Source organism: Oryza sativa, chromosome 12 (assembly GCF_034140825.1).
Source record: "Oryza sativa Japonica Group chromosome 12, ASM3414082v1".
Classification (NCBI taxonomy): Eukaryota; Viridiplantae; Streptophyta; class Magnoliopsida; order Poales; family Poaceae; genus Oryza; species Oryza sativa.
In genome coordinates, this window is record NC_089046.1 from 16,843,349 (window position 1) to 16,858,999 (window position 15,651).

Genomic DNA, 15,651 nt, shown 5'->3' on the forward strand with positions numbered 1-15,651 from the left:
TATAGTTGTACATATTTCACAAAAGTTTTTAATAAAACGAACGGTCAAACATGTGCTACAAAGTCAACGGTGTTAAATATTTAGAAACGAAGGAAGTAGTACGGAATTGCTATCCTTTTGTCAATAGAAAATCTATCTTCCAATCTTACAGATTTTGGGCCACTGGATGAACTTCGAGATTCGTGCTCCAAGCCTTCTCCAATTTCAGCGACCTCCTATTCTTCTTTGACGCCGGCGAGACCCTAGACTCCAGCAGAGGACCCTACGGGTTAGGGTCGCAGGATAATTAAGGTGAGGATGGGAGGGGTGGGGTGGGGGAGGGAGAAGACGGGAGAGTTCTCTAGCTTTAGAGGGATGGCCATGGAAGGTGGCAGCGCAGCAGTGGGCAGCGAATCGGATGGGCGGAGAGACGGCGACGACAACGCCAAAGCTGTAGGATCGGAAGCTGGCGGTGGGCTGTTGTAGGCGGCGGGGGCAAAGCAGAAGGGCTGTTAGGAGGAGGTGGTTAGTGGTGGTGCCCTGTTGTCAGAGACAGGGAAGACGGCGGTGCGTCTATGAGGGGGGAGGGGAGCAAGGGCCGGCCAGGGGGTAGGGGGCTCGCTGGCTTCGTTGACACCTTCTGGTTAGACGTCGAGGCGGGCGGAAGGGCGGAATGCGCGAGAGGAACGTTAGATATACTTTAAGATTCATGCAGAACCGCTTTTACCCTAGGTAAAGAGGGTTCTACATGAATCTTAAAGTATATCTAACGGTCCATTATTCGAAAGATAGAAGGTAGAATTTTATGTCAACAGATACATTATAGTATGTGCACTATTGTTATCAATTGTATTGTTTTCCCGATGAAGGACAAGGGTTTTGGGCCGTTTTTCAGGGACATGGAGTGGTCGATCATGTGCATGCGATGGGGCTGTCTAATTGTTAGTTCCTAAAATTAAAAATAAGAAAGATCAGGGAAGTTTGGATGGCTTAGATTGCTCAAGACTTATGTGCTACAGTAATCAACATTATATATTCTTCCCTCCTCCCATTACTCACACAACACCTACATAAGCCTGTACTCCTCTATCTTCCTCCGTCCTACAACATTTTTCTTCTTCAAGTCCGGCAACATCAAGCTCCTATCCCCGCTGGTCCTTCCTCATCTCTGGCAGCTTGTGCCATCTGCTTCCACCACCACTGTATCTTTAACCATTATTGTTGCCCCTAACCTTGCCCATCGCCAGCTTCCCGTCCCACAGCTACAATGCTGCGCTGCCTCGTTCACACCGCCACCAATGGTCATTCCTCTATGTGCCAGAAAAACCTCCTTCTTCTCTTGTACCAAGTACCACCTCCTACCCTGATCTAAACCCCAAGCCTCAATCCGTATGTTCTCTATTGGAGCTGGATGTGTCACTGTCACTAGAGAAGAGGAGGAGCTTGCCATCGCTGGAAATGACGCCGTCATCGTTGGGAAGCTGCCTATCCTGCCTCTCTCTTGACTGCCTCCAAAGCGGGGTGCTAGGTTGAAGGTGATTCACCTGAAATCTAGTATTTCGTGCACGTGATGGGTGGGAGGCAAGATAAAAACGTGGCTCTTGCGTAGACATAGAGGACAATGTTGGCTATGTTACTGATATACTTTATCATGGTTTTGGTCTAACCATTTTCATTAGCCTTATGATATTTGATGGGCCAACATATTAAGCTTAGGGCCCGTTCGGTAGGGTTCTAACTCCTAAATTTAACTTCAAGAGTTGGGTCTGGAGTAAAGTTGTGGAACAGCCTAAACCCACATCCACCTTTATGGTTCATTTTATGAGAGCACTCCTGCCAGCTGCACTTCCTTTTACGGTGGACTCGACCCTTAGTGACGCGCGGCTGAGGGTCCACGCGTGCAGACACGGTGGTGATGAAGGCTCGCGCACGTGGATCCAATGATGACGGCGGGCGCCCTCGACCCTTCTCCTTCCCTGGCCCTCCCTCTCGACTGATTCTCTCTTGGCAGCATTGACTCGCGTGCGGATCCAGCGGTGGCGGATGCCCTCCTTTGGGTGGATCCAACGGCGGCGGGCATCCTCATTCGCGAGCGATGGCTACACAACCTCTCCATTAGCTTCCCACGCCGACACCACTGGCACTGTGCCTTCTCCCCTCCTGAGTTCTTGATTTCTTCCCTGGGGTGGGGGTATGGTTGATTTTAAGATTCGGTTGTGGCTTGTTCGGGATGTTTTTTATATTGTTGAAATCTCATACTGTTGTTTCTGGGATTCAGTTCTTGGCGCAAGGCATCGGATTAGTGAAACCTCAAAGGTGACGGTTCTTAAACCGGCACCTTTGATTCCTCCTCATGTGTGCCTCATGCATGGTGCCAGTTTATGTGGGATTCTCAACCGGTATATATCTATTTATGTTTCTGTAGTAGTGTTGGTTTCTGTAGTAGTGTTGGTTGAGCTCTAACTCCAGAAGAGAAAGAGCTAGAGCTAGAGCCATATCAAATAGGTTCTTAGTGGGCCAATTTGCCATATCTTTTGATATTATTGCAAATATAACTTACTTTCTTTTTATGCCGATTTATAATGGGTAGGATTTCTTTTTCTATTTTGGAGTTGTTTTTTTTAATTAAAGATGGGTGGTTTTTGATGGAGCTAGCGGTTTTTTTTTTTTGTTGAAGGGAGGAATGAAGATGGCTTTGATTTTAAATTTAAAGTAGTTAAAGATAACGCATGGTATCCACATCAAATTCTGCTAGTAGACCGTAATTTTAGGGGAGTTGGGGATTTGTCCCATCACCTTATTTCTCATTTTGATTTACTTTTATCTTACCTTTTTATTACTATTAAACGTATGGTTGTTTGTCTTATGACAGAAGTTAGAAGATGTAATCCATTTCCATTATCTAAAAAAAGAACGTAATTTATTAATAACCTCATTAAAGAAAATCAATGCAACTGCTATAAGTCAAAATAATCAGACTTCAATCCGTAGTAAGAAAAGTAAGTTATTGTGCGAGATACATTGATATGGCATTTGTTTTCGTTTGCCATGTCATGGGAATTTGGAGCCGTACGTAACTGAACTCATGCAAGGCTAAGTTGCTAATCACCAAATAGTTCGTGTTCACAAACTCAGCATTTGTACATTTGTACGCACGCGAGAGTCGAAGAGGTGCGCCGAGGCTTGGAATGCAAATTCGCGCACACGTGCTAGTTAGCAAAGTAGCGAACACTAGACCCATAAGGCCCATTAACATCCTCTCACTTTTATCCGTTTCTCTAGCTGACGATGCTTCTTCCTTCTCCTTCGACAAGAACCCAGCGAGGTTGGGATCATCTTTTCCTCCACCTCTGTCGAATGCTGCTCCAACTGCTGCTCTTCCTCCGCCCTAGTGAGACATCGGTGAGTTATCGGCTTCTTATTGACAAATTCAAATCTAGAAAACTTGTACCTATTTGTGTGGGAAGTTTTGAATTTTTGAGTTAAAGTTTTTGGATACTATGATATGGAAGTTTAGGGATTTTGGTATGAAGTTTCGGAATTCTTAGCAGAAAGTTTTAGATTTTGAATCGAAAGTTGTGTGATTCAAGTTGAAATTTTTAGTGTATACGTAGAAAGTTTTAGTCTATCAGTTAAAAGTCTTATATTTTGGATTCAAAGTTTTACAATTCGAATTGAAAATTTCAGAACATGAGTACAAAGTTTTAGATTATGAATCCAATTTTTTTTTTGTAACTTTTGGTTTGATGTTTTGAGATTTCTAAATTCAAAGTTGCAGAATTGAATCGAAAGTTCTGTAATCGGAGTTGAAAGGTTTCACCACGATAGAGACGCATCGAAAAAAAACTCTCAAATCAAACGTGATGCTTAGTGTCAGGGGTGACGCGCTGTCGTGATGCAGTTGTGCACGTCAGTAATGGTTTCATGTGGGCTGCACTACTTGCTGTCACAGCGCATATGCACTAGCAAGCAGCCCTCCTGCCAAGCAGCCCATGCGACTGCTGGGGCAGGGTATGGCTAGGGATGATAATGGGTTAAGGCCCATGAGTTTTTTTTTTCAAAAATACTTCTTATAATCCTTAAACACTTTTGACTAAAAATATATAGAAATTAAGCTCACCCTTTTACATTTTGTACGCTGAAATGTTATTGGACCCATTGCATGACCGGTCGAGACAGCAAATCGGCCCAGGTAGATGAGCCGGCCCTGTGCAGAGGGCCCAACCGGCGAAGGTAGTCAGTAATAAGTGAGCTGACGGTCTGTTTGTTGGACGGAGTTTTTAGGAGGGATTTAGAGTCTAGAGGGATGTGGCTATTAACTGTTTTGTTTAGATGGGGGACATAGGAATTTTGGTGGGATGAGGATGGGGAATTGAGGAATGAACTCCCTCCTTTTCAATATCTGGGTAGGGGCAGGTAATTGGGAGGGAATTCCTCCTTTACTTCGCGTAAACAAATCTCAGCCATCCGTTTTCTTTAATGATCTAATCTCCAACTAAACTCCCTATCAATTTCTATCACCTCTACCAAACAAGAGACTGGGATGAAAAATCAAATTCCCATCTTAATCTCACCGTCAATTCCCTCGTGTAAACTCCCAATCCTCTTCCCTCAAGTTGCCAAACAAGCCGTGAGTGTGAGATCTGCCAACATATACGTTCTCTCTCTTCGCTTACGCCTACTCCCTCCGTCCCAAAATATAGCAACCTAGGAAGGAATGACAGTCCACATACATCAACTTAGAAGGGTCACATTCCCTCCTAGGTTGCTATATTTTGGGACGGAGGTTGTAATTTACAAGTTCAGGGGGTGTTTAGATCATAGTGTAAAGTTTTAGCGTGTCACATTAAAATCATGGAGCAATTAGACTTTAAAAGATTCGTCTCGCAAATTAGTCTAAACCTATATAATTAGTTATTTTTTAAATCTATATTTAATATTTTATATAGGTATTTAAACGTTCGATGTGATATGGCGAAAAATTTTAGGTGGAATCTATACAGGGCCTCAGATGCAAAGGATGAGGACAAATTAAGCCGGCTTCATGCGTGGAGCAAGCCAACCAAAGCGCTCCCGCTGCCCTCCACGTCTCAGCACGCACCACCCCTACGTGTCCCCAAGCCGAGCAACCTCCTATCCATGCAAAATACTAGAGCGGCAATGCAAATCTTTGCTCTCTCTCTGCCAAACTTGTGTTCTTGCGACCCTGCTCTGCTCTGATACGTGTCTGAAGCTGAAAACGATCGAAGAGAAGATCGGTCGAGGTTGCCGAGGAGGAAGGAAGGAAGGAAGGAAGAAGGCGACGATGGTGGATTTGGTGAACGGCGTGCTCAACTGGGTGGCGACGCCGGCCATGGTGGCCAGCCTGCTGCTCTTCTACCCGCCCTACTACCTCTTCAAGACCGTCCACTCCTTCCTCTCCTACCTCTTCCCCGACGACCTCGCCCGCAAGGTCGTCCTCATCACCGGCGCCTCCTCCGGCATCGGCGAGGTGAGGCGACTGACGGCCACGGGCTCTGCTCTGTGTATCAGCTTTTTGCAGGCTGACTGTTTTTCTTTGAATTAATTGCTCTGATTTTTGTGTGTTTGGTCATGTTTTGCCATTGTGTTCGTGTGCCTGCTTTGTAGTATCGCATCTTTGTTCTATTATTTTTTTCCAAAACTATGATAACTGTCTGACAGTTTCAGAGTAAAATAGTTTGAGCATGTTGTTACTTTGAAGATCCCAAATTAGGCGCGTTGCGTACAATTTGTAAAAGTTCGAAGGATATATAGTACCACCATATGTTTGTGCATAGTTCAACTTTAGGTTGTTGTAATTCTCTGTTTATTTCTGTATGCCGAGATGAAGATTTATTTGCGTATGTCACGTGATGATTTTTGCAGCAATTAGCATACAACTATGCTCTGAACCGGGCATCATTGGTCCTTGTTGCAAGAAGAGAATGGAGCCTGCGTAAAGTTGCCGATCAAGCGTTCGAGCTTGGAGCACCTGATGTGATCATTCTTCCGGGCGACGTTGCGAATCCTGAAGACTGCAAAAGATTTGTTCAGACCGCAATCGATCACTACGGGCGATGCAAGTCTCCAATATCACTGATTTGTTCAGTAAATTTCTTCAGCAAAAGTATCATTTCAGTACTTCATTGAGCTTTACACTTGTTTTTCAGTGGACCATCTTGTGTGCAACGCTGGCATCGCAAGTGTTGGCGCGTTTCAGGAGATTCCAGATGTTACTAACTACAGCTCTCAATTTGTAAGAGCAACATAATTCTTGATGAGTTCTTATCAGTTCAGTGTGTAGTTTATTCAAGATCCGTAAATTAACCACTGGTATGAACTACTTCATTTTCAGGATGTGAACTTCTGGGGTTCAGTTCAGTCAACTTTTGAAGCTCTCCCTCATCTGAAAAGGAGCCGAGGAAGAATCGTTGTTACTGCGTCGGCAACCGGATGGAATCCTGTTCCAAGAATGACCTTCTACAATGTAAATTAATGTCCTGCAGTCTTAGTGAAAATGCATATGTGACAGTATTGAGACTGATGTTTGTCTTTTGCTCCTCTGCTTAGGCTGCCAATGCTGCACTGATAAACTTCTACGAGACGCTGCGGACAGAGCTTGGTAGCCAAGTTGGAATCACAATTGTAACACCTGGGTGGATCGAGTCTGAGATGTCAAAAGGGAAATTTCTCAAGGATCATGGTGAAATGGAGGTCGATCAAGAAATGCGAGATGTAAGAACACCCACTTGTCAATTTCACAAGTCCTTCTGAAATCACACTAGGCTCCTTGATCACAACATAAGATTCAGACTTCAGTACCACTGCTTTGAACATTTTTTCATACAAAGTTCTAGACTATAAGGGGGCATACAAAGAAATCTAAACTTAGGCTTCATTCGTTCCTGGGCAATCTGGGGGATTGAGAGAGAAAAGCATCTCGTTTTCCGTGCGCACGCTTACCAAACTGCTAAACGGTGCGTTTTTTACAAAAAAATTCTATAGGAAAGTTGCTTTAAAAAATCATATTAATCCATTTTTGAAGTTTAAAATAGTTAATATTCAATTAATCATGTGCTAATGGCTCACCTCGTTTTGCGTATCTTTCCAATCTCCCCAATCCCCTTCTCCTCAAACACACCCTTAGTTCAGCTGGAATGAAATATTTTACAATATATATATATTTTCAGGCTCAAATTGGTTTATTTCCCGTGGAGTACGCGAAGAATTGCGCAAAAGCCATGGTACAAGCGGTTCGGCAAGGGAAGCGTTGTCTCACCGTGCCACCATGGTTCAGCACAATGTACCTGTGGAGGGTATTCGCACCGGAGGTCGTCGAGTTCTGCTACCGCCTCCTGTACATGCACCGCCATGGTGGTAGCCAAGCTGATGCGCCGAGCAAGAAGATGGCTGAGGCTGGTGGAAAGAAGCTCTTGTATCCAACGTCGCTGCGCTCTGATGACATCAAGGATGAGTGAATGCCCAGTTCTTCTGAGCATGAACTTCAGTATATTCCTCTGAAGAACTCTGCAGGTCTGAACCTTCCATGAAATGGGCCAAATAGATAAAATCTTAGTATGAACTGTGGCTATGATCATGGAAAAATATGTATGTGCTACTATTCTGTGTATGAATAAGTTGTGTTCTAATAGTGCTGTGTTCTTAACTGGTATGAATTATGCATCCTATTTACCACTAAAAACGAGTTGCTCTGGAGTGGTAGATATGTGTGATTCAGAAGGAAAAGAAACTGGGAGCTGTGTTCCTAAGGCTATAAAACTAAGAGTAACTGTGGTAAGGATGAGTTTATTAAAAAAAATAACCTATTTAAGGTCCCGTTCCTTTTTAAGTTAAGACAGATTTTTCATTGGTTTTCGTTAGGGCACCTTTTAATCGGATAATGATACGAATCGGTCGACCAGGCGGGGGAGCAAAAATCGGCCGCTCCCCCGCCCCTGCCCCTGCATGCCGCTGGACCCATCACAGTGCTTGTCCCCACATGCAACAAATTAACCACAATACATATTTTAGAAACTCTGTTAAGGGTATTTGGTTTTTTTTTCCAGCAAAAATATTTCACTTAGTGTGGTCATAATGTTTCACTATGTATAGATTTAATGTTACAGTGAACGAAACATTCCATTGCAACAAAAAAAACCCACATATTTTGGAAACCCCCTATTAAGGAAATTTAGTTTATTTTTTTATTTCACTAAAAAACCTAGTGTACTCACAATGTTTCACTATGTATAGATCTAATGTTACAGTGAACTGAAACATTCTTTCGCTATTTGCTGAAACATTATTTTTATATAAGGTGAAACAACACCCGATTTAAATGAGTGAAACATTTTCGATCTACTTAGTGAAACAATTCCGACATACCTGGTGGAACATCGTGCAACATTTAAAAATAATTCAATAATAAGCTAAATTTTTTTTCGTCGGAATATATCCATATGTGGTCTTGTTTTGAAGATTTAATTACAACGAATTTAATGGTGCAATCGAATTATGATTTGGATAAGTAATTTAAGAGAAAAATCAGTTTAAAGTAATTTTGCACGTAAATAGAATGACGTCAGTGCTCGATTTTACCACTCCCGATCGGGCGCCCGACCGAGAGTCGTTCCCCTTTTAATCTACTAAACCATGTATTTTGAGCGAAATTTTTATAAACAAGTTACTTAAATTCATTTTTCTAAATATGAAATAATTAAAACATGATAATACGAGATTCTTGTTTGGCGTTCCCTTATTTAATCATTGGTGACTACTAATAGTGTAGGATTGCGCAGCAGAAACTAAACTAACCAAGGGGATGAATGGTCGAAGTACCCAAAAACCAAAATTTTTAGCGAAACTAAAAGTTATTCTCAAATCGATGAAGCTCGGTCTCACCACAAGTCTTTTGCCGGTCTGACCACGTCTGTGCAACCGATCTGATCGAGTCGCGTTGCCTCCTCATGTCGTCGCCGCCACTGATCTGACCGTCGTGCACTGACCGATGTGATCGTCGAACTCGAGCAAACACAAATCGATGATTTATTAAAATATAATGAAACTTTATTACCTCTATTCGTGTTTAGAAAGTTCCACAATAGCACTCCTCTCGAAAACCTCGACTAAACTCAAAACCTTAACTTTTCTATAAACTCAAGTCTCACACAATCGATACCGGAAGACCTCATCCTCCCTCTTTCAATATATACCCAAGGTAGACAGCCTAAATACACAACTCGAACTTGCACAAGAAGTCCCAACCCCTAGGAAACAATCTCTTACAAGAAATAAACTTGACAAACTTTAATCATATCGAATTTGGACTTTTTCCAAATTTGACTTTGCATCTACACAATATCTCCATCGTATATATGCCATAAGGAATTTTCACCAATCATATGCATTGATCATTAGCCGAAGCATCCCGCATAATATGCTAATCGTCCAGTTGTCATCTTCTTCCAAGTTGAATCCCTATCTATCACCAGCAACGCTGTCCCAACGCATAGACTCACCTACAAATGAATAAACAACGAAACCATATCTCTGCAACTTGACTCAAAATTAGCATACAGTAGTATTACATACATATAGTATCCATCTATAAGTCATAAACATGAATTAATCAAGAGTATCCAAATAAGCAACTTGAAACCAAAACTGACACAGAGCCGCTAGGTCAGACCGTCGGGCTAGCTAGTCCGACTGCGCAACACATGCTGGCCTGATCATGACCGGACCAAACAGTCAACAAAATCCTGTCCATCATCTGAAAAAACACACATATCTACAAACCACTTTGCCAAATAATATCCAAATATCAAAAGTAATTATCTCGCATGCCTATCGATCAAACATACTTTCATTTTACAATTTCCCCTTAATAAACATATTAGCAAACTTATCAAAAATGTTGTTTTGGTGTTTGGAAAAATAAAAACAAAGAAGTGGTAAAAAGCATCAAGTGCTCAAAATTTCAAAAGGAAATTTGTCTCACTTTTGAAAAGAAAGAAATGTCCCCACAACTTAAGATATGCACATTTTGTATCTTTTCTCCTCCTTTTGAAAATAATTTCATCGATCATTAGCATTATGATCATCAAAGTTTCGTTATTTAACTTTTGTAGACGTAATCTACCCTTCATCCTTCACTGATTTGCTTGGTTATTTCTATTCGGTCCAACAAATATTAGTAGTTATTACTGTAAAATTGTTGAATGAGTGCAAATATCAAGGGCAATAAAACTCTCATTTTACACCTTTCGATCGAAGATGTGCTGTTTGTAGGATCGAATAGCAATAACTAAGCCAACCAGGGGGTGAATGGTTGTGTTACCCGAAAACCGTAACTTTTAGTGGAATTAAAAGTTACCCTCTAATTCGATGGTGGTCGATCTAATCGGAGTTGATCTGCTAGTCTGATCGCGCCTCTGCCGTCAGTCTGATCGGTATAGATCACCCAGTCCAACTGCTAGCGTCTCCTCCTCCTACTGTCGCCGCCGCCAGTCTAACTGCAATGGTGCAATTCATGCACTCACTGGTGTGACCACCGAAACCCGGAGAAACACAAATGGAAGATGTCCCTAAGTAGATTGGAATTTTATTACTTCTCTCGGTGCTTACAAAGTGCGACAACAGTACTCCTCACAAAAATCTCGACTAAACTCGAAAGCCTAACTTTTCTCTAAACTCCACTCTCTCAAAAATGATACCGGGAGGCTACATCCTTTCTCTCTCTATTTATTCCCGAGGTAGGCAGCCTAAACACTACACCATGACCTAGTATTCCCTTCATTGCAACTGCCCTAGATAAGTGCATTGAATGGCAATTCATCTGCCGGGAAAACTATTCCCGGCACTTAAAAACTGCCCTATAAAGTCCTGTAGCAAAAGAGAATTCCCGGCAGATAATTTTTTCCTGGCAATTAACTGCCCTAGAATCACTAGAGTATTCCCGGCAGATAGTTGTATCCGTGGCAATTAACTGCCCTTGATGCTTAGAGCATCCCTGGCATATAGCCTGACAGTTAGTAGTTTTACTGGCACTTGGTTGTTTCAATCATGGACCAAATCAGTACGAATGGGTCCAATATACACAAATTCAGATCGGTACCAAATCAGCCCACAAAATCAGTACAAACTCCATAGGCATTCAACACACATTCAGCAATTCAATACCCCATAGGCTTTCAATGTGCATTCAACAACTCAGGTTTAACATACTGACTTTAAGTTGCATCAAAAAAACATACTGACTTTAAGATTCCACAAGATCAAAAGTAGTTATATCCAACACAGCAGAGTGTGCAAACACTTGCTTCAGTGTACATATATACGAGTACATTTTCTTAGCATTCATACAAAACAAGTCTATTTAATTAGCAAAAATTCCCAAGACTCTTGTATGATGATGGTCCACCGATGTGTAGATGAAATAATTCAACCAACAAGCGACCACCTTCAACATGCAACTCTTCATGTCCAGGATAGCATCAGTAGCTCTAACAAAAAGCTAGCCATTTGTACTCTCCTGTTCAACCAATACAAATTGTTGGCCAAAAGTAATGAAACGGAAACAGGCACTGATCATCTAGAATAGAACTGTATTCATCGCATTATTTACCTCATTTAAGTTGTTGAAGAAGTTGACATGACTAAGGGATTTACATTGACTTGTTGTCCATCTCGAGAATTAGCAAGTAATTCAGTCAACTTTTCCACTTCCTCACCAAGTGACTCAATTTTTCTAATAGCAGTTCTAACAAAAATCTAGCAATTCTGTAAAACAACAGAAAAGTAAAAGATTGCGTCTGAGAAGAGGGTGAAATGGCTTTCTCTTTTCATTTGCATTAACAATTATTCCATTTATACCTGATCTAACAGGAGAAACATATGTTGGATCAATAGTAATGTTTGTGCCGCCACCTAAATCAGGACATTGGTCTACATATTCAATTTCATTGTCAGGTTAAATTGTGCCTAGGAAGGTCCATCCATCTCCTATCCAAAGCTGATATTGACAATCAAATTTCAGAGGCCACTTAAAATTAGTTTGTTTCAGTGGTGTTTTTTGTGCGTGAAGTACAAGTACTCACCAGTGTGCCCATGGGAAAAAGATAAAAAACATTGCACAAGAAAAATATAACATGAGGATATAACATTTCAGCCTTTTAGCACAGTACTCATGGCAAGCAGGAGGATACTAACGGTTGTACATTTGTTGTTCGGGACTTCTGTTCGGTAGATGCTCAGCAACGTACACCTTGGATGATATCTAGGTTGATTGCAGCAAAATCGGTAGTGGACGACTAAACTGCACCATAGAGCCAAATAGTTCAAACTTGGAAATAGATTATAATGTCACTTAAAATAAATATTTGACCAAACAGGCTCAACATATACTGTTTCTCACACATGTCTAGCTCAACAATATAACTGACCAAACAGGCTCAGAGACAAGATTCCTCCACATAAAAAAAGTTGGTTTGCACACTGCTGCATATGCAACATTGACATTGCAATGCTATATATCCAAAGCCTCTAATTATCTATCCCTGATGATGAACTCTGCAATTTTTTGTGAGCAGGACGATAATAATAAGTGTATCATGGTACTACTAGGAAGAAAAGTGACAGACTGACAATGCATAGGATCTAACTGTCACAGCCAAGCAGGTAGATAATCTCTCGTTCGCTATTTTCTCCTTGTTTATTTTGTCCATTCATTCACTTATAATTTAACACATGAAACAATCCATACATACATGCATACATTCACTCATTTCAGACCAAACAAATCATGGATCTGGTATAACAGGGAGATTTTTTACCTGAACAAGTGGATATCCGTGGTCATTCCTTGATCTCAATGCAGAGGGTGGTGGTGAACTGGTGAAGAAGGAAAAGGGCAGAAAAGCATCTGAGGAGGAAGAAGACGAGGCGGATGCGGGTAGGCAGCATCGGAGGAGGACGGTGGAGGCGGTAGCAACGGAGAAGTAGAGGAGGAGGACGAGGAGTGGACGCCGGCGCATGGAGTCGAGGGTTTCGGAGGTGGAACGGATGGAGTCGAGGCTTTGGTGCGGAGGCGAGGGGCGCAGGAGGAGGAATCGGTGGCCGCGTAGAGGAGTGGAGCTCGTCGGGGAGAGAGTGCGGCTGCGGGCCTGCGGCGGCGATGGGGAGGCGTTGGGCAGCGACAGCGGAAGCCGGCGGGCGGAGTCGACGGCGGCGTGTGGGTCGAGTCGGAGGCGATGGGGAGGCGGCGGAGGAGGTGGGGAAGAGGGTGGAGTCAACTGCAGCGATGGGAAGGCGTTGGGCGGAAGAGGAGCCGACAGCGGAAGCCGGCCGGCGGAATCGAAGGAGAAGTAGAGGAGGATGGCGAGGCGTGGAGTCGGCGCAGATGGAGCATGCGCGGATCTGTGGGAGGCGTCGGGGTCGGGCTCGCCGGAGGAGGGGAGGCGTCGGGGTGGGGCTCCGGCGGTGGAGGGGAGGCGTCAGCAGGAGGAGGACGGCGGCGCAGGAAGAGGAGGCGCACAGATGGGGAATCACGATGAATTTTTGTGCGGGAACAACACCTCCAGCACTTGGCGCTTTGCTGGGCCCACCAATATTTTTAGCCGCTAAAAATTTACTCAAAATTTGTTTTCCCGTAACAAAATTCCCGGCAGATTATGTGTTATCTTAAATTATCTATGGCAGATCAATTGACATGTTATACTAGTTTATCACCGGCACTTAATTTGCTATCCTATTTTTTAATTGCCGGCAAATGATATGATGTCCAAAATTATTTCCGGCACTTGATATATTCTCGGCAAATAGTTTGCCACTAACTTTATTTTATTGCCGGCAGTTAAGTGCCATGAATACTATGTTATGGTGTAGTGAAAGTTAAAGAACCAACCTTGTACAAGAAGTCCTAATCCCCAAGCAAACATTCCCGTACAAGAAACAAGCTTTACAAACTCCAATTTTAAAAAAATTGGACTCGCTCCAAAATCAACTCCGCATCCTTTACGCACACAATATCTCCATCGTATGCCATATAGAATCTTCACCAACCACGTGCATTGATCTTTAGTCTAAGTATCCTAAACATGAATTATCCACAGAAATCGAAAGAGTTAACCCTAGACCGAAACTGACACGGAGTCGGCCGGGCAGACCATGGGCAGACCGGTTTAACCGCACGCCATACTCCGGTCTGACCGGCTACCACAGCCCGGTCTGACCGGTATAAACCTGTCAACACCAATCCTATTTAACACTAGAAAATTTCAATCATTTACAAAACTACTTTGTCAATAATCTCCAAATATTAAAACCGATAATCTCATATGCTAATTGTTCATCACAAAATAAGAATCAAACCACCTTCTGACCGCACACATTTTTTAAAAGAATGCATGCCTCCAATATATTTTTTGCATGTCAGTCCCTGGATGTTCACCCCTCCACTACTAGAGAACTGATCTTTACTCGCATGCCAAAAATCACATTTGTCCCGTTCGAATAGGAACCAGGACTAAAGATCATTTTTAGCCACACTTCAATACTCCCTCCGTCCCACAATATAAAGGATTTTGAGTTTTTGATTGCAATGTTTGACCACTCGTCTTATTCAAATTCTTTTTGCAAATATAAAAAACGTAAAGTTGTGCTTAAAGTACTGTAGATAACAAAGTAAGTCACAAATAAAATAAATAATAATTTCAAAAAATTTTAAATAAGACGAGTGGTCAAACGTTGCAAACAAAAACTCAAAATCCCTTATATTATGAGACGGAGGGAGTAGCTGTTAGGCCATATCAGGCCCCAAATATCTTTAGTCTCGGTTGGTATTACCAACCCGGATAAAAGATGTCTCTTGGGTTAGTTTAAAAAGAAAACATCTCTATCCAAGTTAGATGTGTGTAGTAGGTGGGATGGTACCAATAGGGACAAAAGATCCTCCATCTTCAGTCCGGGTTAGTATCACCAACCGGGACTAAAAATCGATCTTTAGTCCTGGTTGGTGACACCAACTCAGACTAAAGATATTTTTAGTCCCGGTTGTTGTTACCAACCCGACTAAAGATGCCTCCAGGGTTAGTTTAACAAGAAAGAATCTCTATCCAAGCTAGATGTGTGTAGTAGGTGGGATGGTAATGTGCGTGAGGGCTGAGGTGAGATCTTGAGTTTGAATCCCGCATCCCACATATTTTTTTTTGACTTGGTATGCATTTTAGTCTCGGTTATTTCAATGGAATTAAAGATGGACATCTTTAGCCTCGGATTGTACATCCTGGTTGCATAACCGGGACTACAAACGGTTGTGATATTTCAACAGAACTAAAGATGGACATCTGTAGTCCCAGATTATACGTCGCGGTTGTATAATTGGGACTAAAGTCCATTTCTCCAGCCGTGCTCTCTTCCTCTGTTGCTCCCTCTGAGTAAAAACATCCCATCTTGAGTAAAAGAAAAATACTCATAGTTAAACCAATTCCTCGCCTTTAAATATAGGAATTACTCATCTGTAAAATCGAAGAGAAATAATTACTCATAGATAAATCTAAAATAAAAGGAATTACTCTTAGTTAAAATCCAAGAGTAAAAAAGTTACTTGTAGTAAAATATAGAGTATTTCTTTTATAAATTGTTGAATCTGAGTAAAAAAAAACTACTCCCGGT

At 42.2% G+C, this 15,651-nt stretch overlaps 1 protein-coding gene and 1 long non-coding RNA gene across 3 annotated transcripts; one reads left to right on the plus strand and one right to left on the minus strand.

Moving 5' to 3' along the window:
* The first annotated feature begins 5,151 nt into the window (after positions 1 to 5,151).
* On the plus strand, positions 5,152 to 7,651 carry LOC4352184 (11-beta-hydroxysteroid dehydrogenase A). Its single transcript, XM_015763404.3, has 6 exons — positions 5,152 to 5,470; positions 5,866 to 6,058; positions 6,150 to 6,235; positions 6,335 to 6,466; positions 6,550 to 6,714; positions 7,170 to 7,651. The coding sequence occupies exons 1-6, from the start codon at positions 5,285 to 5,287 to the stop codon at positions 7,455 to 7,457; spliced, it is 1,050 nt and encodes a 349-aa protein (XP_015618890.1). The 5' UTR covers positions 5,152 to 5,284; the 3' UTR covers positions 7,458 to 7,651.
* A 3,493-nt stretch (positions 7,652 to 11,144) lies between these two features.
* LOC136354863 (uncharacterized) lies at positions 11,145 to 13,560 on the minus strand. 2 transcript variants are annotated; one of them, XR_010738731.1, is made up of 4 exons: positions 12,813 to 13,560; positions 11,854 to 12,295; positions 11,606 to 11,760; positions 11,145 to 11,512 (listed from the first exon to the last, which is right to left on the minus strand). It is a non-coding gene; the product is annotated as an uncharacterized lncRNA (long non-coding RNA). The 2 variants fall into 2 exon arrangements; XR_010738730.1 differs by having other exon boundaries at positions 11,606 to 12,295.
* Positions 13,561 to 15,651: the final 2,091 nt, after the last annotated feature.